Source organism: Clinocottus analis, unplaced genomic scaffold, assembly GCF_023055335.1.
Source record: "Clinocottus analis isolate CAN_PGR_092001 unplaced genomic scaffold, fCliAna1.0.p SCAF_3, whole genome shotgun sequence".
NCBI lineage: Eukaryota > Metazoa > Chordata > Actinopteri > Perciformes > Cottidae > Clinocottus > Clinocottus analis.
This window is the reverse complement of record NW_027176042.1, coordinates 1,125,705-1,152,500: the sequence shown is the minus strand read 5'-3', so window position 1 is coordinate 1,152,500 and position 26,796 is coordinate 1,125,705. Positions and strand designations below refer to the sequence as shown.

The following is a 26,796-nucleotide window of genomic DNA, read 5'->3' as shown; positions in this document are numbered from 1 at the left end:
GTTGTGTTGGGTGGCTTTGAATTTATAGGTGTTCCTAGTAAAGTGCCCAACTTTGTTCGTCTCTTTTTTGCTCCTGAGCATTAAAATTGTCCCCATTGGTCTCCACGATGCAGGCGACTGCCGAGCAGATCCGGCTTGCCCAGGTCATCTACGACAAGAATGATGCTGACTTTGAGGACAAAGTTAACCAGGTGAGGAGCACGGAGGGCAAGTAATTAGTTACTAGGCTGAGGTCCCGTTTACACGAGGGGAAAACGCATATATATATTCATGCGGTTTTGCCTTTCATTTACACGAAAAAAGAGATTTTATCATGAAAAATGATCATTTCTAAAAACTCCGGCCAAAGAGTGGAGATCTATAAAAACTCTGTTTGCGTGTGCACTCGGTCAAACGGAGTTTTAGGTCCTCAAACGTCACCAAACGCGACTAAAAATACATCACGTCATATGAGCGTCCTCTGTTTACAGTTTGCTTACTGATCACGGCGCTTGGTGGCGTATTTATGAGGTTTCAGGTAAACAGAAACTTTTTGGATAACGATCATGTGTGTGCAACGTTATTTTTGAAAACGGAGCTCCAGAAATATTGTTTCCGTAAATACCCGGCTACGTGTAAATGTGCGATGAGTCAGTGCAAGCTGCCAATCTTCCATGACTGCAGTACTTTGTTGACAAATAAATAAAATGCACATTTGATGCTGTGAGTGACACCTCATCTTTCTGTGACTTGTACTGCTGTGTGGTAGAAAAGCAGTGTCTTGGTGTCATTGGTACACCTTTTGTTGACTACTAGACAATTCTGATATGACGTGTGTGTGCTCTCCAGCTGATGGAAGTGACCGGGAAGAACCAGGATGAGTGCATGGTAGCGCTCCACGACTGCAACGAGGATGTTAGCAGAGCCATCAACTTTCTCCTCGAGAGCACCTCGGACATGGTAAATGACGTCATATCTCATTTATTCTCACCTTAAACTTCGGTCTCCTCTTATTTTTTATCCAAATGAATTTGCAATTTCAGATATTGTGATATGCACAAGGTAAAAACAACAGGATGCTCTAAATGTAAATAATAGTCCCAGTAATAAAACCGTAAGAATGGCTCAATGCATTTCATGCCAGCTGGTTTCATGACCCTGCTGTCGTGCACGCTCACTGCCACAGCTTCAGCCTTGTGCTGCAAGACTTGAGAAATGTCTGCGTTGCTCACAATACAAAATGTTTTTGGTCTCAGGCTGTTGGCATGTTTACGAGAGATCACACACACACTACACATCAGATCTCAGACCCTGTTTGATTGTATGTGGATTACAGAGTTATCCAGATTCAAGAATGGTGAATTCAGCCCAAACTCACAAAAGTGCAGGCGTATTTATATTCACCTGGATCGCGACCAAGAAGTCGAGTCGTTTTAAAATCGGTCTCTGAGCCACAGTTTGTCTTGTGCCACGGTGAGCAGTTTGCTCTTTCTAACATCAGGGACCTTCAGCATGAACACACACCATTGCACACACTTTCCCCCCTTCTGCTCAGAGAGGAACGTCAAACGGGCTCCAAACGTCTGGCAAACACTCGAGTGTTGTTCTGCCCATGTGTTGCCAGCCCAAGTGAGTGTTGCAACACCGCCAGCTGGCACAGATGGCGAGGAGAGGCCGGAGGGCAGGGCGGCCAGTTAGACAGCTACCTGGTGGTTTTGGTGTCTTAGAAAATGGAAAAAACAGCATTTCTCTGCTGGTTTTGTAAATACTGCAACCGTCTGAATAACTCTGCTTCGACTATCCTCTTCAAGATCGTAACGGTCATATAAACAAAAGCGTCTGTTATCTTTTGCTCTAAGGAAAGCTGTGGAAAAGAGTCCTATAACCTCATCAAAACACACATTTTAGTGACAATGTGGTTTTAAGCATTATGTTGTTTTTACCCTCAATTAAATTCTGAGTTGTTTTAATATTAAAACTAACAATTCCATGTCCTTATGTGATATTTGTTGTTCTTGCATAACGCAGCCGAGTGCCCACTTAAGTGAAAACATGGCTGGCGTCACAGCTTTTTTGTAACCGTTTCCACAAATGTTTGAATAGTGTAATGTTGTCTCTTTATCCTGTTTAACCAAATGCAGTTAAAACTGTTCCACCAACCACACAATCTCAGAAGCCACTTTGACATGCTCCACCTGTGAAATGGAGGCAGATTCGTGTATTAGCATTCGTTCACTGAAGCATCCTGTCAGTGTTTATACCTTGTTTCACTGCTGGCTCTAGTTTTTAAGTGTTTTAACATCTTACGGTTCAAACTTTTGATTCACGTGCATTTATGTATTTTCATCCCTCCTCTGTCTTGTCGCACGTCTGCGTTCAGACCTCATGGGAGACGGTCGGGAAGAAGAAGCCCCTGGTGAAGGAGGGTCCGTCAGACAGCAAAGAGAACAAGGAAAACAGAGAGAAGAAAGGCGAGAGGGAAGCTAGCAAGGGCCGCGCGGCGGCCAACCGCAAGGGCAGGGGGGCCAGTCGCAGCCGACCGGGTAAACCTGACCTTCATTTGAATCTAGCGCTCCGCTGTCTTCCGCCCCGTCTGTGTCGGTGCTTCTAATGTGGCGTCTTTGCACACCGTGCAGCACGTCCGGAGGAGAACGGCGTGGAGGTGACGCCGGTGGACAGAGGTTCGGAGCGAGGTCGACGGGCCAGAGGTGGCGGCGGCCGAGGTGAGCGCGCGTGCCGTCACGACCCGGCTTCCGGTGGAAGTGTGTCTGAAACAGTGGAGGGGATGTTGTTGACCGGTTTTGTTTGAATGGCACGCAGGATCTGGAGGCCGAGGACGAGGGAGAGGACCACCGGGGAGCCGCTTCTCAGCCCAGGGAATGGGGTATGGTGGCCACACACACACATGCGCACACACACACGCACACGCACACGCGCACACACACACCCTTGTGCTTGTTCTTTAACCTTTTGGAAACTGTGTGCGAAAATCCTCCTGCGGCAAATTTGAAGTCTCAGCATGCCCCATTCAGACAATCTTCTGGCATAAAATGTTTGTTTTTTTTTCATTTTTGAACTGAACGACACAGTTTTTTGACTGAAACGCCTTCTTAACAGGACAAGACTTTGTTTTATTGAGATTTTTGTTGCAGATTCTGATTCTTGAGGTCCTAATCTTTCCAAAAAGGTGTCTTATTGACGCTCCAAGAGGCATTTTTGGGGAATCTGGCATATATCATGCTGGATGTTCATAGTTATGATCTAAATAGCTTTTAAAAGTGTTTTCTTTTTTGCAGATATACATTTTTTCCCCAAGACTTTGCTGAACAAATGCATACAATAAACACAAATATTGGAATCAATTTGAGGTGCCTACGACGACTCAAATACAGGAGAAAAGATGTCTGGAGATAAAATTGGTTCCACAGTTTAACGGGTTAAAGATTCTGAGTCACCTGTCCCATTAAGATGTGTGATCTGAATATTATTATTTTTATAATAAACATATCTGTACTCAAAGCACTAGAAAATCAATATCTCATCCATCCCTCTTATAATGGGAGCTTTGTCCAATCAATAGTAGGGGTAATAAATATTATTACTCAAAGGAAAATAATGAACTGGATGTGTCAACCGCTCTTCATTTTATTTACCTCTCCTCGACTCTTTTCCCCCCCAGCACCTTCAATCCAGCGGACTACACCTCAGAGGCGGGGTCGAGGACCACACAACCTGAGGTGTGGGACCCGGAGGCCAACAACAGCACAGAGGGGACAGGTGAGCTCTTCAGAGGGGATGTGCCGCCCTGCACCTGTCGCAAAGCAAAAGCATCCAATGTATGTTAAATGCAGACGGCACAGCGTGGCTTTTTATTTAAATATTCATAAGCTACAGGTGTCCTGCATTGTGTTGACACACTTACCCCACCTGTATTTAAACTGTACGACCTCTCATTGGCTGCGCTGTAGTTCCATGGAGGGGTACCTTGGAAGACTGGGCGTCTGAGGACTGGAGTGAGGATGTCAGTGTGAGTTTTTACAGCATCACAGGAGCAGTCTGTCAATCACACAGTTTCGGTGTCCATCTTAAACTCTTCCGTCTGTTGCGTTTTGTTCCTGCAGCTCTCAGAGACCAAAGTGTTCACCTCCTCAAGTGCACCTGCTGCTGAGAATCACATCACACCTGGGCAAAGGTGAGTCCCTGGCTCAACTATAACATCCTACCGGCTATTTTGTGCAACAAAGTGCCCGCTAGTTTCAGATTTCTATCGGAAAAGTTTGTCAACAATGAAGGAGAAACTTAACTTTTGGACATTTTCAATGCTGTACATTTATTTTTGCTATATAAGATTAATACCAAACAATATTTACTTGTCTCTAAACTTTAAATTGATGTCCTGCAGGCATTTTTTATTTGACTCTTGACCGTCTGTTTCTGTGTTAGTCTGGACCTCGGCTCCCTGCTGCAGAAGCCTGTAGCTGGAGGAAGAGAGCCACCTTCGTCCTCTTCCTCTCAGAGCCTGGTCTTCACTAACTCCCACCACCACCACCAGACACCGCAGCAGCAGCCGCCCCCCAGTCGCAACGCCACCAGTAGCACCAGCTACGCTCACGCTGCTCTGGTAAAAACAAAAAGAAGTTGCTTTTGATACTCTGCAACCTTTTATTCTTCATCCGTCGCATGTAAATGAACTGGAAACACCGAAACAAAGCCTGGTGATGACACTTCCTCCTTCTGTCTGTGCCAGTCGTCGGTTCTGGGAGCTGGATTTGGGGACTTGGGGCAGGCCAAGAGGGCTCAGCCTAGCGCTGGAGCTCAGATCCTGGAGCAGCTGAAGGGCCCCGGCTTGGGTCCACTACCTTCCTCCCAGGCGGCGCCTCCTGCCAGCACCCAAGGAAGCAACGCGTCCATTTGCCGACTGCCCGGCCTGGGAGCGCCCGTACCGCCTCTCTCCTCATCGAGCTGGGACATGAAGGCTTCGGACTCAAACACCACCTCGCTGTCCTCGCAGTTCAGCCGTAAGTGTCGTAGTGGGACTGTCGGAGGTGCAGCCGTTAGCACGTCTTCCTCTTTTTGCCTCATGTATTAACACAGGCCCACGCTTTCTTATTTATAATCCTTGTCCCGTGTCTGCAGGTGAGTTCGGCCTGCAGCCGGAGCCGTCTCTGGTGCTGAGCCAGCTGGTTCAGAGGCACACCGGCTCCTCCTTGCCTCTGGCCCGTCAACCCAGTCCTCCGTCGCAACAACAAGCGCTCCCCGCTTCGGCCTCGCCCGCTCCCCACCACACCAGCACGCTAGCACAGGCGGGCCCGGTGATGACTGCTGCTGGTGCTAAACTCCCTGCCCCCGGTGCGGGGCTGGACCCTCAGTGCGGCAGTACACCACAGCAGCAACGGGCGCAGCTCAAAGGCCAGAAACGAAGGATACCTCCCACATCGAAGGTGGGCGGTTTGATGTTGATGGGACAGAAGGTTACGATAACAAATCCGCCGCACACGTGGCTGACTCTTGACTTCAGATCCGGGGGTTGAGAAGCAAATCTTTTGTAAATGAGCACATGCAAGTTGTTCTATGAGCTTAAAAAAAATCACGCTCCGTTCCCTCCACTCTGGCAGATCCCCTCCACGGCGGTAGAGATGCCGGGCTCGGCCGACGTCCCCGGGCTAAACCTCCAGTTCGGCGCTCTCGACTTCGGCTCGGAGTCGGCGTTGCCGGAGTTCGGAGTCGTCGACAATTGTGCAATGCCGGCATCCAGGGAGTCCACACCCGCCCCGGCACTGGGACCAGGAGCACAGAGCCAGACAAGCTTGTACTCCAAACCGCTCAGGTACTGACTAGCTCCACGACGCGAGCGCTAGTTAGCTCGCAAGCTGCGTTCCAGTTTCCATCGCGCGTGAGTGCCGCTTGCCAGTAGGTCTCAGTGTTACACAGTCCACAGGGAATAGTCTCCAGCTACAGATTCTTCTTCTCTACAAGTTAAAGTAGCGCAACCAACTTGACTAGGTGCCTACAGCGCCATCTAAAGTACTGGAGTGTGTGGTGCAGGGTCTTTCTCTCCTCACTCATTGTGATTAGGACAGAACCACAGCACAGCTAGCAGGCGTCACCGTGTTCAACCGGCGGAGAGAGAGAGAAGACAGAGAGACATAGAGAAAGACAGAGCTGAGATGTGATTGGACAAAGAGTGTCAAGCTGGCCAGCGAGCTTGAGTTTGACTCTAATACGCAACAGATCAGAAATGACGTGGATTAAAGTGCCTTCATGCCGGGGTTTGTGAACAAAGCTTCGCTCATAACCTTTTCTTCTTCTCTCCCCCCACGCTGTCGTCTTGCAGTGAGTCGCTGGGCAGCCCTCTGTCGGTCGCCCTGCCGCTGCCTCTCAGCTCCTCGGAGCCAGTGTACCACTCCTCTGTGCCGTTGCCCAGCCTCACCAACTCCTCATTAGGGACCGCCAGCTCCTCCAACCCAGCCTCGTGTTCCTCGACGGCCTCCACCACCTCCTCCTCCTCCTCCGCACCCTCCTCTCACTACTCGACAGTGGGGGGAAGCTACGACGGGACCATGCCCCCTCACACGCGACTGGCCTTTTCCCAGAGCAAAGAGGCCACGGGACCAGTCATGGTGAGTCGAGACGAACGAGTTGTTTCCGATTTGCAGTTATTGGAGATGAGATATCGTCCAAATTCAAACATCCTTTGCATTTAGAAGCCAAGGCAAGTTTATTTTTAGAGCACATTTCAACATCAAGGCGATTCAAAGTGCTTCACATGAAACCATTAAAAGCAAAACATGATGCAGATTGAAAAACAGCTAATAAAACATTAAAACAGTCAAGAAAAAACAGCAAAATAAAATCAATAAAAGTGCAGACAGATTCTAAATCTCGTGTAAACGGACCAATACTGAGAAATGACCACGACCATCAGCCCCATGTTGCGATACTGAGACTGTGTGAAAGGTTGTTTCAGCATATTTGTTCAAATTAGAAATATTTAACTGTTTTGCCGGCACTTTTCTTACCATCGCCCCTCAACTTAAGACAAACTTCATGGCAAGGGTGTGAATTCTGTTTTGGTTTTCACCTTTTTTATCCGGTCATCTCGTCTGTAATTCAAGTCTGTGCTGAATGCAGTGATGTCTTGTTTGTACCGTGTCTGTTTGCGACACGGATATGATAGTTATGGGTATCCGCTGACACCGAGCTGCGTTTCTATCTCACCAGAATGGTCTGAATGGTGTCAGGACCTCTACTGCTCTAGACGGTAAGCTCCCTCCTACTGATGCATTCGTGAAAGTCTCCCAAGAGCCACCTTTTTTTTTATTTTGAAGCTACTGTGACGAGTCCATTACAAATAAAGTACTTTTTTTTACTACTCTCAGCCTCATCAGCATCCTCGACGCCGAAGCCAGAGTCGCCGTCTCTGAACATCAGCACCAACGGTGCCTCTGCACCCTGCTCCCACTTAGCATCCGCCCTGCCCGCACACAGCTCCGCCGCGCACTCCAGCCTGGCACAGGACTTGCCCTCCGCCAGCCACCTGAACTCGCTCAACAGGTGATACACCTGCACACGGCACACCGACGACCAGCGGGGCAAAAAACAAAGGAACTTTGAGCTTCATTGCATAGTTGAATTTACTAGATTTCATTGGCCTGAACCCTAAATAGAGTGCAGGGTAGCGGCCTGCAGCTGCCACTCCTTTGTGCACACTTTTTAATAACACAATGATACCAAAAACACATTGAGTAATTGGTAGCGCTGACCTCGTCTTTCCTCTCTGCCTTCACTCCGCAGTCATGTCAGCAATCATTCCTCGGTGTCGGTTTTGGGCTCCAGCGCTCTCACTGTAAGTACACGTCTCGTCTTCCCCGAGCATTTTTTCAAAAAGCTTTTTGTGTGACGACTTATCCTGTGATGATATGTCACAAAGCAGCTGATGTTGTTGCATCCCTCATTAAACTACATGCTTATTCCTGTACATGCTACCTTTTTAGGCGGCATATATGTCTGCAACTGGTCGGCACTAACTGACCAACTACTCTTTTGATGAATGCGTTGTCAAATAAAATCTAAAAGATTGAGTGTTTATTTAAAATGATGTCAAATCCATCCTTCCTGTCCCGCAGTACACAAGTGTTGACAACAGCAGCGTGAGCTCTCTGGCTCCCTCCACTGGCTCCTACACGTCATCGCAGCCCTCCGCGCACCACCCGACCCACAACAGCAGCAACAGTAGCAGCAGCGGCATCGGCCACATGGGCAACATGGGCAACATGGGCAACCACATGAGCAGCACGGTCGGCGCCGGCGCGCTTCACTCTGCTGCCGTCGCTGCCAGCACAGCGCTGGGACTCGGCTCCAATGGAGCTACCGCCACGTCCAACCTCTCCGCGCAGAGGACCACGCCCCTGCTCTCGTCCACCACTGGTGAGCACGAGACGATACGCGACGATGTGAGCCCGAATACTCGTTGCTGTTGGTTCACATGAAAGTGACGGTTGTTGTGTCGCCGTTTCAACAGGTAAAGCTCCTCCTAATTTATCCCAGGGAGTTCCTCCTCTACTGCCCAACCAGTATATCATGGGCCCAGGGGGGCTGATGCCAGCATACTCAGTAAGTAGACCTTCAGGGTCTTGAATCTTCGCAGTGTGCTGGATTGTCTCGTGTGTGTGTGTGTGTGTGTGTCACATTTTGCAGTTTTTCTCGCTGATGACCCTTGTCCTTTTTGTGTTCCACAGCAGATCTATGGTTATGAAGACCTCCATATGCTCCAATCCAGACTGCCAATGGTGAGCCTCGTCACCACACTCGCTCTTTAGTCCTGAATCAACTTATTTGTTGTGTGTGTGTGTGTGTGTGGCTCTTCATCCTGATCCTCTCTCCGGGTCCTTTAGCCCTCTCTGCAGGATTACTATGGAATCACATTCCCCGGCCCCACAGCGACTCTCTCTGGCAGAGACGGGAGCCTCGCCAACAACCCCTACTCAGGTAAAGTAAAGCAGCTTCCACCCAAATCCTACATTCCCGTGCTTTTTGTTCTCAACTGACATCTGAACTTTTTCGGGTTTTTTTTTTCTTAGGAGAAGTCACAAAGTTCGGCAGGAACGACTCCACCTCCCCGGCGCCCCCCGCGAGCCTCGCGGCCTCGCAGGCTTCCCAGGGCCAGAGCCAAGGGCCTCCCCAGGCCCAGCCGCAGCCTCCCCAGGCCCAGCCGCAGCCCCAGGGTCAGCCGCAACACCACAGCAGTCAGCAGGCCTTTCTGCCCCCGGGCTACAGCTACACGGGCCTGCCTTACTACACCGGGGTGCCCGGAGCCGTGCCCGGCGCCGCCGCCTTCCAGTACGGCCACACCATGTTCGTTCCCCCCGGGGGCCCGGGGCCGGCCTCGGCCAAGCAGCACAGCATGGGCCTCGGTCTGGGGAACCCCTCGGCGAGCCCCTTCCAGCAGCAGACGCAGCAGCAGCCCAGTGGCTACGGCCAGCACGCCTTCAGCTCAGGTGAGGGCAGCGCACCGGCTCATATATCATTTTTGGGGAAATGCATTTGATTCCGGTGTTGAGGAGTTCCCCCCCATAATCTTATGGTGTGTGTCGTTGGAACACTGTGCAGGGTATGAGGAGCTGACAGCGGGGCCAGCAGGGGTGGACTACAGCAAAGGGTACAACTCCTCCTCACAGGCACAAGCCAAATCTGCTGCTTCTGGGCCCGGGAAAGGTGAGAAGAAAAACCGAGTTTGGGGTCACTTAGAAATGTCCTTATTTAATCAAAGACAAGCACTGTTTTTTTCAATGAAGATAACACTAAAAGAAGAAGTACACTCTATTCGTTGTTAATGTGGTAAATGACTATTCTAGGTGGAAACGTCTGGTTTTTAATCACTCCAGTGTTCTGATGGTACATTGTGTTTGATCATCGCCTTAGAACACTAATGGATGAGTAGAAAACCCTTAAGAACCCTTAAAAATCCTTAAAAAGACATTTGAAAACCTGTAGAAAACCTTAAAAATCCCTTAAATTCTTTTTTAAATCCTTTTAAAAGCCTTGTAAACCTTGTGCAGTGATGCTACGCAGCTGAAAACAGTTCTACTGGTGAGAGAAGATATAAAACTGTTCTTCCTTTTGAGCTAGTTGAGTATCTGGAGCGTCACATTTGTGGGTTCATTAAACTCTTAAAATGTCCAGAAAAAGAGAACTTTCCTGTGAAACTCTCCAGTCTGTTCTTGTTCTTGGAAATGAAGGATATTCAATGTGAGAACTTGCAAAGAAACTGAACATTGTCTGGGCGACACCCAAACCTTTGAACTGTGTGTGTTCATTTGGAATTGTGTGTAAATGTTGTCGCTGTGGTTCTGCCAGGTGTCTCAGTGACGTCCAGTAACTCTGGTGTGCCAGACATCAGTGGAAGTGTTTACAATAAGACCCAGGTGAGCCTCAACCATCCCACCCCGCTGTCGGATAATTAGTGTTCACGCTCATGCACAATCAGGTTTTGAGTTTAATTGGTACTTTCTCCCCCGTGTGCAGTCTTTTGATAAGCAGGGTTTCCATGCGGGGACGCCTCCTCCCTTCAGTCTGCCATCAGCACTGGGGGGCCCGGGCCCTCTGAACCCCGGAGCAGCTCCCGGAGGCTATGCACCGCCATTCCTCCACATCATGCCTCACCAGCAACCACACTCGCAGATGCTGCACCACCATCTAGCTCAGGATGGACAGGTAACACCCGCAGACAGTTGGTTGGTTGTTGCCTTGTGTTTTACTCTTGTTGTTGTTGTTGTTGTTTCTTCTTCCTCGGGCACTTACACGTACGTCTTTCCGTGATCAGGGCGGTCCGAGCCAACGTGGCCAGACCAGCAGCCTGCAGCAGAAGAGCCAAGTCAACAAGTCGAGCTACGGCAGCTCCCCCTACTGGGCCAACTGAGATGGCGACATCTTCAATGTGTGTGTGTGTGTGTGTGCGTGTGTGTGCATGGACACAGACACCTCACACAGCACCACACCTGCGTATCTTACCGATGAGAAAATAGAGGGACAAACCATTTTACAACACAAGCTAAAAAAAACACACACTACCACACCTCCCCCTCCCCTTTGCTCTGTATATCCCCTTTTCAAATTTATGGCTGTTGTATGTAAAATATATTTATGTATGTATTTATACAGTATATATGTATTGGTAGGACATAAAATGTGGTTTTCTGCATTTGGTTTTTATTTTGAAGGACATTTTATTTCAACAAAAAAAAAGTGGAAAAGTGAGAATGCTAAGTCACGGAGATGAAGTTGGTGAATATACTTGAACACAAGCATCTTGTGATGTGGATTTTTTTGTATGCATACATGAACTGAGAATGATGTACATAAATTCTACACATCGTTTTCATGGCAAAGGCCTTTTTTTGTTTTAGAAGGAATCAGTTTTTGTAACTTTAGTCTCCCGCATCTGTGAATCCTTATATTGAGGGTGACTTGAGTTGATAGCTTGACTTTTCTTTTGACCCCGTTTCCCTCCATCTGTCTCTCATTCCTCGACTCTTACTAGTTGGCTGGTTTCACTAGCCAGGCCTTGGATTTGATGTCATTTTAACATTGGTTTAATCCTTGTTGTCCAAATTAAAAGTTCTTAACAGTTTATACGGGTCTGGAATCAATACTTAACACCACTTTGTTCTGCTGGATGCGGACCCGAGAAGTTTCAAGCCCACGCAGAATCATACGAATCCTTTGTGAACCAAACTGTCCCCAGTCTCACGATGCAGGAGGCCGGGCCGTGTCTGATAGAGACGAAACAACCAAATAATGGACCTGTGCCAAACCAGGTCAGGACCAACGCAGCATGGACGCCAGCACACACACACAAACACACACCACTACTTCAGGCAACAGCTTGTACAGGTTCAGGCTCAATCCACATGATAGCAATATGCATTCATTGGATGCTCTATTGTCGTCCGCTCCAGAACCTGCTGAGCTCTGATTTGTATCGACTGGACTTGAGGTGAGTTTTGAGGCTCTGGCTTGTGGCGTTGAGCTCATTTTAATCTGAAGCTAACGCTTCACCTTGTTGTTGTTTACTCCAGCAGGTGTGGGTCACGTCGAGTTTCCCTAAAGCGTGGATGGCTTGTTGGAAAAAGAAAAGCAGCCATTTGTAGTAATTATTCTGCCAATATGTCCAATCAGGTAATATACAACATTAATTTAAACTCGTAACAACTCCCCAAAATGTATTTAAATGTTTGTCCATCTCTGTCTACTGCACAGAGATTATTGACTAATATTTTTCTTAATTAAAAAATGAATAAAAAAACACCAAAGCGGTGGCATGATAACAACTCGTTTGCATTCGTTGGGGACTGAACAGACATTTATTCCATCTTATATTTAGAAAAGTGATTTTTTTTAAATATATATCATCTAGGTGCTATCATCAGTGTAATAAATTGTTGTCGTAAATATTGAATATGAATTTAACACTTGAGAAATAAAGAAAGTATTTTTGTGGTCAGTTGAATCTCGTGAGCTCTCAGCAAAGACATTATCCTGCACCATTACACCAAACACTTGTCAGGACTTCTGTGTGTGTGTGTGTGTGTGTGTGTCTGTGTGTGTGTGTGTGTGTGTGCGTGTGTGTGTGTATGTGTGAGAGAGTGAGTGAGTGAGTGAGAGCAAAGCGATCAATGGTTTTCAATAAACGGCCTGAACGTGTTTAATTTACATTGAGCACGTGCGTCATGACGCACAGTGAAACACGACCATATTACTCCAACATCACCACAGTCGCCTCTTTCGTCTACAACCCACTCGTGGAGGGGATGCTGGAGGCAGCACGCGCACATGCAGTCCCACACCGTCATAACAGATCGCTCTCTTGTCCCCCAAAAGCAAAGTATTTAGTAAGTATATATATATATATATATATATATATATATATATATATATATATATATATATATATATATATATATATATATATATACCGCAACAACGAGCAAAGTTGTCCATCACTAACTAAACTACACTAATAAGAGCACCGTGTTTTCTAATATATGATTTTTTAAATTATATAATTGCATATTTCTGTTTAAATGAAAAAAATGTTAATATTTATTTTATTTTAAAAAATGCATTTTTTAGTTTTTTTGTGGTGTATTTGCATCCCAGATTACTTCGATACAGATTCTGAGTCCACGCAGTTCCGTCTTCCAATACAACTTCCTCACGCTAACAATGCACAACAGCTGAGATAAATACACCCCAGCATATATTCATAATGTCTCACATAGTGGCTCAGTGGCTAGATGTTCGCTTCTCACGCGGGAGCTCCGGGTTCGAGTCCGGGCTCGAGCTCGGGTTGGTACAACTGAGTGTGAACGGCTCAGCTGGAGCAGCTGTCAGCATGGAGACCTACAATAGTAGCATTAGCATAGTGACCATAGTATAGTCGTTAGCATAGAGCTAACAGTAGAATAGGTTGAACACACGGCTGTGGGGGCTGAGCTCAGTAAGCAGTAGCAGCTAACGGGTGAGGGTGAACTTCTAGGAGCCACTATGTGAGGCGGTTGGTTGGAGCTCTACAGCTGGGGCCGGAGGCCGAGGGGCGTTGGAGGTTCTCAGGGTAATATTGTCCAACCCCCTCTGCCCAACCCCCAGTTGGAGGGCATGGGAATTTTTTCTTCTTCTAACTAACCCATAGAGTAAACATATATATATATATATATATATATATATATATATATATATATATATATATATATATATATTATTTACGTTTGTTTTTAATCTTATTTTTTATCATTTAAGATTAAAATTCACTTTTTCCTATTTTGTATTGATTGTATAATATATATATATATATATATATATATATATATATATATATGTATAATATATATATATATATATGTATAATATATATATATGTATAATATATATATATATATATATATATATATATATATATATATATATATATATATATATTATTTACGTTTGTTTTTAATCTTATTTTTTATCATTTAAGATTAAAATTCACTTTTTCCTATTTTGTATTGATTGTATAATATATATATATATATATATATATATATATATATATATATATATGTATAATATATATATATATATATGTATAATATATATATATGTATAATATATATATATATATATATATATATATATATATATATATATATATATATATATATATATATATATATATCCCAACAAGTAAAATAGAAAAAGTAAATGACTTCTTTCTGCTTCTTTAGTAAGCCTTTTTTAAATTCAAATCTTCATTTTATTTTTACTTATTTTTTTATCAGAATTTACTTGACTGTATTTATGCGTATTTAAAAATATATTTTATATATATATATATATATATATATATATATATATATATATATATATATATATATATATATATATATTATATTTATATTTTAAAAAATGCAATTTTTTTTAACATTTTGAGTGTTTATTCACAATAAACAGAGTTTTTAAATAACTTAATCTGTAACTGATTTTGTTCCAGTTTTAGAGAAAACATCACAGGACAGATTTAATATGCTTTCTAGCAAAGTCATTTAACTAGATATTTGTTCTGTAGAGGATGTTTACAATTTTAATAAACTGCCGATTTTATAGTGTGTTTACATATCTGACTGTATTGCCATTTATATATTGTAACTTGAATAATATAAAGGGACATTTTCATTTATAATTTATATAAATATGTATTAAAAAAGTTTCCTCTCCTCCGTCTCTAATCAAGACAAAATGTCCATAATCATCAGCTCGCTCGCTGCAGCAGTGAAACCTTCGACCTGCTCCGTCTGGACACAAGTAAAGCAAACAGACAGGAAGACTGTTGTGTCCGCTCATCTTCTGTCACTCAACAAGAACACACACATATAAAAGCTTTCATAGGCGTATTATTCTGGGAGACAATGGAATAGACAATGAAAAAATATTGCTACTAATAATATTTGCTGTGGGAGTTGATGCCTGATGCTTATTCGCCACACTGCGTCCCAAAAAGCTCTGACCGCTGTCCGTGGTGCTGAAGAGACACTCCTGAATTACTCCCCAATTGTACGCTTTAGAGCGACAGTCTGAGGCTGCTAATGAGGTACCACTGCATGTGTGTGTCTGTGTGTGTTGCTCAGCCAAACTGTCTATGCGAGTGGGTGAATGAAACATCTGCCTCAGGCTGTTGTGAAGTCAAACCCTGATGCATTTCAGCCCTACAACCCATCAACGCTTCCCTAAAGGTCTGCCATCATGTCTGAGTGCAGCTGAAGTACTGCTAATGAGTTGCAGATAAAAAGACGACGTCCTAATGAGCGGGACTTGAAAACATCTCCATTTGACCACCGTGATGACAGAAGTCGACCTCATAGTGACGTTCATGGAGATCCCAAAAAATTTGATCCTCAACAGGCAAAAAACACAACATGCACGATGACTTACTTGATGGTTTAATGGACAAGTTATTTACAGAAGTACAAGTAAATGTCACCGACTAGGAAGGCACAGTTATAAGCATTTACACAGCCTCTAATAACACTGTACACAAATATAAAGATTCAGTCTATAAACACAGTCTCTAGTCTTCTTGAAGGAGTTTGGTCTTCTTCTTCTTCTTCTCCTCCTCCTCCTTCACGACGGGGGTGTCTGCGTCGCCATTCTCAACCTGCGAGAAAGTAGAGAAAGGTGAGCGGACATATTTAAAACATTTAGCACTTCCAAGCTAGCTGTAAATGCATATAAACACACGCGGCTGCAATGTCTGACTCACTTCAGTGATCAGGTCCATTGTTTGGGACCAGCCAATGGTTCGGAGTCAGGCTCATGTAGCATGTCGTACACTGAGACAGGACCATGTGGGGGTCCAACCTCAAATCAAAACATGCGGCCAGACGCTTCAGTTCATGCTTACCTCGGCATCACCGTTTGAGTCCTGCAGCTTCTTTTCACGCTTCAAGCGCTTCTTTTCCTTCTTCACCAGCTTTCGCTTGACCTCAGTTGCAACATCAGTAGCCTGAGATGAAGAGAGGGAAACAAATATATATGAATTCATTTTTAACCAGGTGGAACCACACATGGAGGGTCGTAATGCTGAGTCAGGCTCATTAAATCATTTGTACCCTCAGTGAAGTCGGGACGAGATGCGTCATCATTCACAGCATCGACAGAAACAAATTGACAGTTGCTGCTCACGAGCTGCAGTGTCGCTGTCTGAGCTCACCTCTTTGATGGCCTCTTTCATGACGTCCACATTCTTCCTCGGCACGTCTCCAGTTTCATAGAAAGTCAGGCGCTCTTCCACCTGTCCACGCAGCTTCTCACCGTACACACTAGTGGGAACCTCTGCAAAGAAAAAACATTCAAAAGAAGTTAAATCACAAAGCCTGCAGAGGATGACTGGTTGTGAGGATATTCAAACACGTTCCACAGTACGACTACTTCACACGGATCATCTCAAACACGCTTGTTTCTCCCGACAGGATCCGAAGTGAGGATTTGTGCCTTCACTACAGGTTTATGAGAGCGATAAGTACTCTGCCCCCCTGTGTTGGTCACCAAGGACACTTATTGGTCCAGAGTGGGCAAATAAGGGGCGTGGTGTTGTACATGTCCTTTAAAGATTATAGTGAGCACAAAAATAAATGTTCACATTTGTGTTTTAATGTCTAAAGCATGAAAAAGATAATTCGCTGACCCATGGAGGAACAGGACGCCTCCAGAGTTGCCTGAGCCTCAGCGGCCTCCATCATCATCTTCTCCAGTCACCCAGCTCGGCTCCTGCCCAACCATCACTGCAGCCACCTCTTTCCCCAGCAGGGAGGGGGCGCCCCAGTACCTGAACAGGGCCTTTTCTGCTCCCAGGATCTGGACCGTGGAGGCCGGGTACTTGGCCAGGTTGGTCAGACTGCCGGCATGGGAGATCAGACGAGCTCCCACCTAGAAGAGACACAAGAATGAGTTATTCTTACTGCCAAACGCAGAGCTACCATTCAATGAGCTTTATTTTGAAGGGAGGACCATCAGCACTAGATATTTTATTCATCACATGAATCAGGGGATTGACAGATTTTAGTATAACATCATTGGTCCAGCAGTACTTGTGCACACAAAAAACACCTATTGGACTTTAACTTACCACATCGCCAATCAAGGTCGCTAGATTTGGAGCCACTTGGCTCATCTTGGAGCGCAGGTACTCCTGCAGCTCCAGCCGATAGCTGGCCAGAGACGCCACGCGAGCCGAGAACCGCTCTATGTTGATCAGGTCGATGGGAGAGATGTCCATACCTGCAGGAGAGCAGATCACAGAGGGCGTTCAGAGGGACGCTACGACTCCCCCACCGAGCGACTACTTCACACGGATCATCTCAAGCACGCTTGTTTCTCCCGACAGGATCCGAAGTGAGGATTTGTGCCTTCACTACAGGTTTATGAGAGCGATAAGTACTCTGCCCCCCTGTGTTGGTCACCAAGGACACTTATTGGTCCAGAGTGGGCAAATAAGGGGCGTGGTGTTGTACATGTCCTTTAAAGATGATAGTGAGCAGGTCTAAAGCATGAAAAGATAATTCACTGACCCATGGAGGAACGAGACGCCTCCAGGATGGCCTGAGCCTTGGCGCCGTCCATCACCACTTCCTCTAGACTTGGCAAACTCTCTTCCGACAACTCCTTCCTGTTTCCAATGAGCTGAGCCGTGCGGCAATACATGAAGTTGATCTCGACCAGCTCTGGGAAGTGGTAGCCGTACCATTTACTGCAGACACAAGAGAGACGGTTAGAGAAGAAAAAACAGCCATTTGTATGAATTATTCTGCCTGGATGTCCAATCCATTGATTTAAACTCAAAACAACTGTCAAATGTATTTAAATGTTTGTTTCTCTCTGACTATTGCAATGAAATAATTAAGTGAAAAGAAGTTGTGGCTCCTCAGTTGTTCTGGGTTACATTTAAAGTGTCAGCACAGTAACTCAGTGGATTGACAGATATTTGAACATCATTACAACCGAGGACGCAAATACAGCCACTAGGGAAAAATTAAATCTTGCCTTCAGAAATGGCGGCCATGTTCTCCCAGCTGCTAAAACACCTGAAACAGTGACCGGTTAGCGCTTCTCCATGACCCGGCAACAAGCTCCATGACCCGGTAACAAGCTCCATGAACCCCGCAGCAAGCAACGAGGACTACCGACCTACCGGAGGCAGCAGCACACCGACCTCCTCCACCTCTTTGACCACGAACAGCGCGTGGCCCGACGCGTGCTCGTGCAACACGTGCAGCAGCACCTGAGGGAGGAGAAACAGACACGGGATTAAGGAGTGACACAGGCAACATCACCGCAACACAACACGTAAAGTGCGTTTCCAGTCGCCTGAGTTTTACTGTTTTTTCTCGCTTACACGTACGTCTTTCCATGTTCAGGACGAGCCAACGTGGCCAGCCAGCAGCAGGAGAGTCACGTCACTAGTTGAGCGACGTGTTGCCCAACTCCTCCGCAACTTCTGCTTCTTCTTCTTGATGTTTAACGGCGGCTGGCAACCATACATTTGGTGCATTACCGCCACCTTCTGCTCCGGAGTGTGAATCAGACAGCAGGCTCTCTCTACCCCAGAAACAAAACCACCCCAAAAATAATAAAAACAAATAATATATTAATTATTATCAATAATAATAGTAATATATAGAGAGAGTTGCTCTTCCTCTTTTATTTTATTGTCGTTTATTCTGTCCTCCAGTATAACTCACTCAAGCTAATAACGCATAACAGCTAAGGTAAATAGACAGTAACATATCTTACTTTTGTCTAACATAGTGGCTCAACAATTTTCAAAAATGCAAGTTTTTAAAATTTCTTTTTTTTTTAACATTATGAGTGTATTCAGCTTGTCTTTTATGTTTATTCACAATATATATATATATATATATATATATGTATATATATATATATATATATATATATATGTATATATATATATATATATATATATATATATATATATATATATATGTATATATATATATATATATATATGTATATATATATGTATATATATATATATATATATATATATATATATATATATATATATATATATTCTCCTTCAAGGTTTCATAGGTCCTATGGACTTTTAAACTATTTTAATTGATTTATTTTGATTTTAATATTTTTTTAAATATCTTTTTTGTTTATTCACAATTTCATTTAATGATAAGGTTTGAAGTAACTTCTCTCGCTTCTCTCCCTTCTCTCTCCTGCACATCTCTCCAAACCGCACATTTAAAGTCACTCGCCACTTTACCTTCACCTGTCACTTTCAAAAATCATAACCTCATTCCGTGCACTTTACTTCACCGTACTCTTATTATTATTATTATTATTATTATTATTATTATTATTATTATTATTATTATTATTATTATTATTTGTATTTGTATTTGTATTGATCGTTTTACCCCTTTATTTTTTTATATTTTGTAAGGGATAGATAATTCTGATCCACACTTTAAGGCAGTAATGCACCTTTTTTTGGATGCTATACGCGTTGAACCGCTGCATCCTCCCGCCGCGTGGGGGCGCTGTCGCGAGGCCTCCACCTCGTCCTGCCTACGTCACCACATTCCACCTAATGCGATGGAACAGCGTGTAAAAACGTAAAGGTGGACACACTACAAGACACGACCAGAAACTTGTGAGTTGGATGATAAAGGTGACAAGATGTGTGTGTGTTTTTTACGCGGGAATCTTTCTCTGGCTCGCGCTAGTTGTACATAAATGATATTCTGGCTGATGAACTTCTTCTGGAGTCACTTGAGTGTTTCTTTTCGCCGGGTTTTGATGTGTGTGTCTCTGTGTTCAGGGTGCAAGATGAGGGAAGCGGCCGTGCTGCTCGCTTCGCGTGTGGTGGTGGTTGTGTGTCTCCTCCTGAGCGTCAGCCAGGCCGCCAAACCGGGACAGGACATCCGATGTGGAGGTAAGTGTCCGTGGGCCTCTCTCTCTCTGTGTCCAGGGCATGCATGGCGTCCTGATGCCCCTCTCCCCTGTGCCCCCCTGCAGCGTGCAGGGCTCTGGTCGATGAGATGGAATGGGCCATCTCCCAGGTAGACCCCAAGAAAATGATCCAGACGGGATCCTTCAGGATCAACCCGGACGGCAGCCAGTCCATCAGAGAGGTGAGCCTGCAGCGGCACAGACACCAAGCAGCACTGTGATGCATGAGCAATATAGAAATATCAAGTGGCTGGACTTGCTTTAGATGCCACGTCTCAAACCATTTGATTAAAAAAAACCCTGCAGGCCACACTGATGACCTCAGTAAAGGTTCCTACTCTGTAGCCTGCGACGCTTTTATTTATTTTAATGAAAACAAAGTCAAAGTTTTTATTTTCAATGATGATAAACGGAATATCTTTATGTATTATCGGACCACAAAAGACAGCTGAAGATGCCCCCTGTGCTCTAGGTCTAGGATCTTTATATAGCGATGAGTATTTTCCACTGTTTCCACTGTTTTATAGACCAAGCCGGTACTTCATTAATTTGGAAAAAGGATCTTCAGATTAATCATAATCTAAAGCAGCAGCAATGTTGCTATTAATAATTGACCACAATGTGTGCTGAATATCAAACCTCAATACTTTTTGAGTGCAAACTGATATGCCGGATATTACGGTGTGGAAAAATTAATTAAATTTAGCCTTGGCGGGAGTGTAAAGTGAGAGTAGAGGGATAAAAAAAACAGCTGATTATGCCCCCTGTGCTCTAGGATGTTGATACAGGGATGCATTTCCCACTGCTTGATAGATACAGCGTTTTATTTATAGACAGTTACTTTATTAATGGATAAAATAATCGTCAGATTAATCATACACAATCTATCGCAGCAGCCCTGTTGCTGTTAATAATTTACAGGACACAAATCAGACAACGGCACTCATATTGTCACCTTACTGTTAAATTAGCAACACAACCAGACCGCCAGTTAAAGTGTGATCACTCCCTTCTTCAATAGCACGTTTGGTAAGAGGGTTTTTTATGTGGCGTCAGGTTCCTTTGGCTCGCTCAGAGGGAAACCTTCTTGAGCTGATGGAGACTGTGTGTGAGAACATGGTGGACTACGGCGAGAAAACAGATGCTTCCACAAACAGGAAGTCCTACGTCAGGATAAAGTCCCGAAACGGCGAGCCCATGGACCTCTCGGAGGCCGCGCTGGACTCCAGAGTTACGGGCAGTTTGAAGTTTGCAGTGAGTAGAATTTACCACCAAATGTGCCGTCATATGTTTGCATTGCTCTGCTTTTTATTGTTCATTATGATGTTTTTTTTAATGCTCAAATAATCAGAGAATCGTGCAGCTTGTAATAGTTTTTTTTTCCAAACTTATTCCTGCAGTGTGAAACAATTGTTGAACAGCAGGAAGACGAGGTCATTGAATTCTTCGCTCACGAGACAGAAAATGTCAAAGACAAACTCTGCAGCAAGAGGACAGGTTTGTTTAACGCTCGACACGCGTCATTTGTTTGAAATATTATTACACATTTCCGTTATCATCCCCGTGTGCCCTGCAGACCTCTGTGACCACGCGCTGACGATGTCCCACGATGAACTTTGATGCCGTCTCCTCTCGGCCGAAGCGAAGACGTCGGTCTCTTCATCACCGGTTCATGCCATGGAACAATGAGCGATCTATACAAATTAGTGTGAAAGATGATAGTAAATCCTCCCGAAGATACCCGTCTTGTTCCTGTGGTCTGGGACAGTTTAAGGACTAACAACCCACTTCTAGCTGCATCTCTGAACTATCTTGTCATTTGTTTATACTGTAAGTTACTTTTCAATATTCTGTGTTTCATATAAAAGCTTCTTTCTGGCGGTAAATTGCTCCCTAAACAAAACCGAAACTGTGAAACTAAAAAAAAATAAGTTAAACTTCTTTGTACAGGATTTTTTACATAATTAATTGTCTATATTCAAACATTCCATTTAATACACAAGTACACAGAGATCAGGTTGAAATGTGGTCAAACTGTCCTTAAATCCATATTCATTCACATTGATATAACCTTTCTCAAAGCTATTAGTGGTTTTCATTCATAGTGAATAGATAACCACACTGCCGCTCACCAGTGAAAGCATGTTGAACCCAAATGATGTTTTCAGTTCTTCTTTTTAATGATCACCAATATTTATTGAACTGTCTCAGATCACAGGAAATAACTTGTTTTAGTTGAATATTTCTTGAGGTAAAACTGAAAGGAGCCCGGTGGTATTGTTACTGTTTAGAAAACAGATATAATGTTGCTGCTTCGGTCAGTGTATCATAGCGGAAAATTAAATGATCGCACGTTTCTTTGCCAATTAAGGATTCGTCAAATAGATTTAAGGAAAGAAGAAACTTTTTAAAGTTCTGGACAACTTCAACCTCTACACTTTACAACACTGCCAAGGAAAATAGCTTTATATCTAATATAATAAAATAGTTTATAGCTTAAAGAGTAGGCAAATGAGACTTCTTTTCATTAAATACCACACCTGCAACCCCATGGAGTTATGGTGTTTGATTAAAGCGTTTTGTTTTTGTAAAGTTCAGTCTGGTAGAGCTGCAGTCCGGTGGTTCACCACTAGGGGCGCTGTAGTCCACAACCTGAGAGTCACACTCAGTGTAAAGTTATCATGATGTACTGTTGATGTAGAATAAAAGTATTTTTGGTATGATTCATTTTTGCTTGGAAGAAAAAATACTTGCTTTCTCACATGAATATGTTTCTGATATTTTCTTTTTTATATATAAATCCTCAAAGTATTTTTTTTGTCTTTAATCAATAGACACAAGTATACTTTCTAGTTTCAGAATTATTCAATAAGTCAATAAAGTACTTTCCAGTATATTTAGATTTTTGACAGACAATTTGTCCACACTGAGCTGATGGATTAATACTTAATTTGTATTCAGAATAATGAACTGCTGACAAAAAATACATTATTAAAGTTGTAGGTGGGAAAACCAACACGTAATTTAAATACTGCATCAATAAAAGAAGTTTAAAAAAAAGTTTTTCCTGACATCTAAATCATTACTAGAGTTCAGTTTAGTTGTAAAACACAATCTTCCTCTGCATTTTTCTTTTTAAAGACTTGTGTTGTCATAAATGTTGAAATTGAAAGTTCATTCTTGACCTTAAAGAGCAGATAACCAACAATCCCCACAAGAGGAGATTAACTTTTCACATCAAAATGCAGATGCATGGATGGGTTTCTGCCAGAAATAGCACCATGAAATCACTCCAAATAATGAATCTTTTATTATATCCTCTTTCACAAATCCACAGCCTAATATTTACCTTAATCACTCTGGACACAGTGGAAACATTTGGAGAAAAGTTATGACAAGGTCTGCTTTACAAGAAAAGATGAAAATTTCTACATTTCTATATCAACAGTAAATGTAATATTACTTATCCATTCAAAATAAAATATCTAAGATAACACTGAAACTATAAAATACATTAAATATCAGAGCATTATCAGGCACAATACCGGTAGTTGGTAGATATTTAATTACATAAATCAGAACAATGTTTATCCAGTTGACAACCCTTTATTCTGAGACCGCTGAGTTCATGAACACCTGCTCGTTTACTTCTCTTTCTGTTTCCGTCCTTTCCGCTGCCTTGGTCGTTTCCTCCGTCGTTTCTTCCGTCGTTTCCTCCGTCGTTTCTTCCGTCGTTTCCTCCGTCGTTTCCTCCGTCGTTTCCTCCGTTGTTTCCTCCGTCATTTCCTCCGTCACCTCCACCTGACGGTCCTCCCTCTGACTCGACACGAGTTTGACGCTCTCGTCTCCATCGCCGTCTCCCTCTTCCTTAGCTGCGGTCTCATCTTTTATTTCCGCGGAGCAGCATCGCTCGCCCTCAGCCGTCTGAAACTCCTCGTCGTTCTCTGTCGTTGCCTCGACCTCGACCTCGACCTCGTCCTCGTCCGCAACGATGACGGTGTCCCCGGAGCCGTGGCTGCTGGTGCTACTGCAGGACAGTGTGTCTTCTTCAGCGTGTCCGCCTGACTCTTCATAACACGAATCCTCCTGCGTTTGTCCAAACTCTACATCGCCCTCAACACTTTCTTCTGTCAAGACTGTCCTCTCAGAATCCATGCCGACGACCACAGCCAGGCGGCGCAAGTCCTCCCCGACACTCTCGGGATCCCACAGCTCACTCACTTCCTCCTCTTCGTTCTCAGAGTCTGGCGCCGTATGTTTCCTAATGCGATTGACCGCATCCCAGAGGGCCATGGGGTACTGGGGCTCTTCTTTGAGGGTTAATTCAGAGCCAACATCCTCTTGAGGAGGAGTTGAAGAGCTGGAAGGTAGGACTGGGGTTGAATCAGTGCAAGAGGAAGATGGGAACTGAAGGGATTCCTCACAAGAGTCCAGATAAAGAAAGGGAGGGTCCGTTTCATGGATGGCTGCAACAGGATCAGCATCAGAGTTTAGAGCTGAAGGACACACTGAGGGCAAAAGAGAAACAACCTCTGCGTCCGAGTCGTTTGATGTGTGTGGTGGAGAAGAAAGCTCATAGGGTGAATGCACATCCAATGGCGATTGAAACACCTCGCGGTCTGATTCTGACGATGAGGGAGGAGACGAGCTTGAAGGTTCTGTCTGTGGTTGCTGGTCCTCAACAGCTTGCTTCTCAGACATAAAACTCCCTTCTTCATTATCAAATTGTTGCTGCAAAGTGTTGACCTCTGTTTGACTGCCAGACACTTTTTCCTGGGTTGTTGTCTGTTCCAAAAGATCTGCAGGGTCCTCTTTGTCTTCATTCGGTAGCTGCTCTTCAGTCGCATAGCTCTCTTTCACACAAACAACATCCTCTGCTTGGACACGTTCAAATTGTTGCTGCAAAACTTCAACATCTTTGACGTCTTCCATGCATATATTAAGAGTCTGTTCCATGATGTGGTCTGTGGGATCCTTATCGGCTTCTTTTGTTTGTTGCTCATCAGGGACATTGCTCTCTTTTGGCCAAGCAGCATCGTCTGGTTGACCACCCGCAAATAATTGTTGCTGCGACACCAGCTCCTCTGTCAGATCATTGGCAAAGGCTTCACCGATCTCGTTGTTCTCTTCATCCTGGTCCTCAACAACAATAAAATCAAGAGGAGAAGGCCTTGGGAAGCCGTCGGTATAGAGAGGGGAGCTTGTCGGTCCAGAATGAAGAAGTGGAGGGGTGTGAGGCAGGGATGAGGTTTCAAGGTGAGGAGCCATGTTCTCTGCAGAATTAAGGGCAATTACCTCAGGATCAGGACCTTCCTCTAAATTTGAGATGTGCACGAGAGGTGTAAGATCGGAGGATGAGGGCATGACAGAAAGATCAGGGTTCGATGCTTCACAGTGTGGAGAAGGTGACGATGAAGAAGAACCACAAAGGTTGGTTGGAGGACTGAGACACTGAGAGTCATGAGAAGAAGTATCATGTTCTTCCTGCTCAGAGGAACCATCTTCACTGGAGGGTTTGATCAGAGGATCAAGTTCAGGTGAAGTTTGGATGACATTGAGTTGAGAGATGGTGTCTTTCTCTTCAGACATCTCAAACACTTGATCCTGATGTCCTGCAACATCTCCACCGCCTTCCTTTGCCGCCTGTTCCTTGGTCTCATCGTTCTCTTGCAAACACACAGCATCCTCCGTTTGGCCATCCTCTATGTGACTCCGTAGCGGCTCCTCTTCATTTACGTCCTCTTGGATTTGTTCAACCGCATCCTCAATGCCGTCATCGTTAATCGGAGGTGGTTCAACCTCCTGGTCTTCCACACACGAGTCCAGGAGCGACGTTGCGTCGTCAGGTTGCTGCTCAGCGACGCTGCGGTCCTGAAGAGGGATTCCTAGGATCCTTTCAGCTCGCTCCTCCAACGTTTCACTTTGTCCCCCGTGTGCCTTTTTCTCCTTAAGATCTGACTCTAGATTGGTCTCAGGCCTTTCGATAATGCGGTGCGGGTTTGTTTCTGTGTTTCGGTCAGTGGTCTCTTCCTGATTCAGCTGACTGCTTGATTGGACGCATTCAGGAGTATCCGGTCTACCGTGCTCGGTGTGTAAATAGTGAACATGCTCTTTCATGGGTGAAGGAATCCGCTCCATTTTAACAACAACACAAGTCGTGTCAATCACCAGAAGACCCTGACTGTCCTCGGATTCGGCGTCTGTCTTGACGTCCAGTCTTCTTACCTCAACATCAATTGGATGAACCTTTTGTTCTTGGTCTTGCAGAACGTCTGAGTCTCCTTCCTCTGTGTTTGCTTCCAAACACGGAGATGGACTCTCAGTTTCAGCCCTGCTTGAGATACTCGGCTCCCTCCACAGAGGATATTTGACTGGCCCCGGCTGAGCAACCATTCTCCCAAATGCAGGATCAGCATCACTCGTATTTGCTTTTTCTGGGGACACAATATCTGCGTCTGCTGTTTCTGATAGATTAACCTCCAGCGTCTCACTCTCCACGCAGGTCGGCGTCTCCTTCTGTTTGGCTTTGACGTTCGTCCCATCGGAAGTATTTGGCGCTCTGAAGTCGACCTCGTCTGCGAGTTTGTGGGTTTGATCGGTGCCACTGCTGCCCCTTAGGCCTCCTAATACTGTGTTTGTTTGTAAAGCACAAAGCGGCAAAGATGGCGTTTCTGAGGTGTCTGCTATTCGAGACACCAAGCAGAATATGGTCAACCCGCCTGTCTTTTTGTTTAATCTGAACTCCCTTCCTTCAATGACTTTTGAGGATGGTTTCTCATTCATCTTTTTATCCTCAACTGT

The 26,796-nt window shown here is 44.6% G+C and overlaps 3 protein-coding genes and 1 non-coding gene across 10 annotated transcripts in view; 2 read left to right on the top strand and 2 right to left on the bottom strand.

The window, feature by feature from the left end:
• Positions 1 to 11,600, top strand: part of ubap2a (ubiquitin associated protein 2a) — a 13,762-nt gene extending 2,162 nt beyond the window's left edge. For all 4 annotated transcript variants that reach the window (XM_068594202.1, XM_068594203.1, XM_068594204.1 and 1 more), the window contains exons 3-27: positions 114 to 191; positions 829 to 939; positions 2,360 to 2,522; positions 2,616 to 2,702; positions 2,800 to 2,863; positions 3,659 to 3,756; positions 3,948 to 4,006; positions 4,101 to 4,171; positions 4,423 to 4,600; positions 4,727 to 4,997; positions 5,116 to 5,420; positions 5,595 to 5,806; positions 6,314 to 6,599; positions 7,201 to 7,240; positions 7,359 to 7,533; positions 7,774 to 7,825; positions 8,106 to 8,406; positions 8,501 to 8,592; positions 8,718 to 8,768; positions 8,874 to 8,967; positions 9,060 to 9,476; positions 9,589 to 9,693; positions 10,336 to 10,403; positions 10,504 to 10,692; positions 10,802 to 11,600. In XM_068594202.1, coding sequence (XP_068450303.1) covers positions 114 to 191; positions 829 to 939; positions 2,360 to 2,522; positions 2,616 to 2,702; positions 2,800 to 2,863; positions 3,659 to 3,756; positions 3,948 to 4,006; positions 4,101 to 4,171; positions 4,423 to 4,600; positions 4,727 to 4,997; positions 5,116 to 5,420; positions 5,595 to 5,806; positions 6,314 to 6,599; positions 7,201 to 7,240; positions 7,359 to 7,533; positions 7,774 to 7,825; positions 8,106 to 8,406; positions 8,501 to 8,592; positions 8,718 to 8,768; positions 8,874 to 8,967; positions 9,060 to 9,476; positions 9,589 to 9,693; positions 10,336 to 10,403; positions 10,504 to 10,692; positions 10,802 to 10,897 — 3,663 coding nt within the window. In that variant the 3' untranslated portion in view covers positions 10,898 to 11,600. The remainder of the gene's footprint in view (positions 1 to 113; positions 192 to 828; positions 940 to 2,359; positions 2,523 to 2,615; positions 2,703 to 2,799; positions 2,864 to 3,658; positions 3,757 to 3,947; positions 4,007 to 4,100; positions 4,172 to 4,422; positions 4,601 to 4,726; positions 4,998 to 5,115; positions 5,421 to 5,594; positions 5,807 to 6,313; positions 6,600 to 7,200; positions 7,241 to 7,358; positions 7,534 to 7,773; positions 7,826 to 8,105; positions 8,407 to 8,500; positions 8,593 to 8,717; positions 8,769 to 8,873; positions 8,968 to 9,059; positions 9,477 to 9,588; positions 9,694 to 10,335; positions 10,404 to 10,503; positions 10,693 to 10,801) is intronic.
• Positions 11,601 to 15,442: 3,842 nt separating this feature from the next.
• Positions 15,443 to 18,500, bottom strand: LOC137796021 (nucleolar protein 56-like). The gene is made up of 8 exons (XM_068593655.1): positions 18,413 to 18,500; positions 18,055 to 18,292; positions 17,583 to 17,761; positions 17,141 to 17,292; positions 16,741 to 16,941; positions 16,226 to 16,345; positions 15,917 to 16,018; positions 15,443 to 15,670 (listed from the first exon to the last, which is right to left on the bottom strand). The coding sequence occupies exons 3-8, from the start codon at positions 17,713 to 17,715 to the stop codon at positions 15,584 to 15,586; spliced, it is 795 nt and encodes a 264-aa protein (XP_068449756.1). The 5' UTR covers positions 17,716 to 17,761; positions 18,055 to 18,292; positions 18,413 to 18,500; the 3' UTR covers positions 15,443 to 15,583.
• On the bottom strand, positions 16,098 to 16,162 carry LOC137797826 (small nucleolar RNA SNORD57). Its single transcript, XR_011078942.1, has one exon. It is a non-coding gene; the product is annotated as a small nucleolar RNA SNORD57 (small nucleolar RNA).
• Positions 18,212 to 22,085, top strand: cnpy2 (canopy FGF signaling regulator 2). 4 transcript variants are annotated; one of them, XM_068593367.1, is made up of 6 exons: positions 18,212 to 18,362; positions 19,865 to 19,978; positions 20,062 to 20,177; positions 21,052 to 21,249; positions 21,396 to 21,492; positions 21,572 to 22,085. In XM_068593367.1, the coding sequence occupies exons 2-6, from the start codon at positions 19,873 to 19,875 to the stop codon at positions 21,613 to 21,615; spliced, it is 561 nt and encodes a 186-aa protein (XP_068449468.1). In that variant the 5' UTR covers positions 18,212 to 18,362; positions 19,865 to 19,872; the 3' UTR covers positions 21,616 to 22,085. The 4 variants fall into 4 exon arrangements, with proteins under 4 accessions (XP_068449468.1, XP_068449466.1, XP_068449467.1 ...); XM_068593365.1 differs by lacking the exon at positions 18,212 to 18,362 and adding an exon at positions 19,636 to 19,696; XM_068593366.1 differs by lacking the exon at positions 18,212 to 18,362 and adding an exon at positions 19,645 to 19,714.
• The last annotated feature ends 4,711 nt before the right edge of the window (positions 22,086 to 26,796 follow it).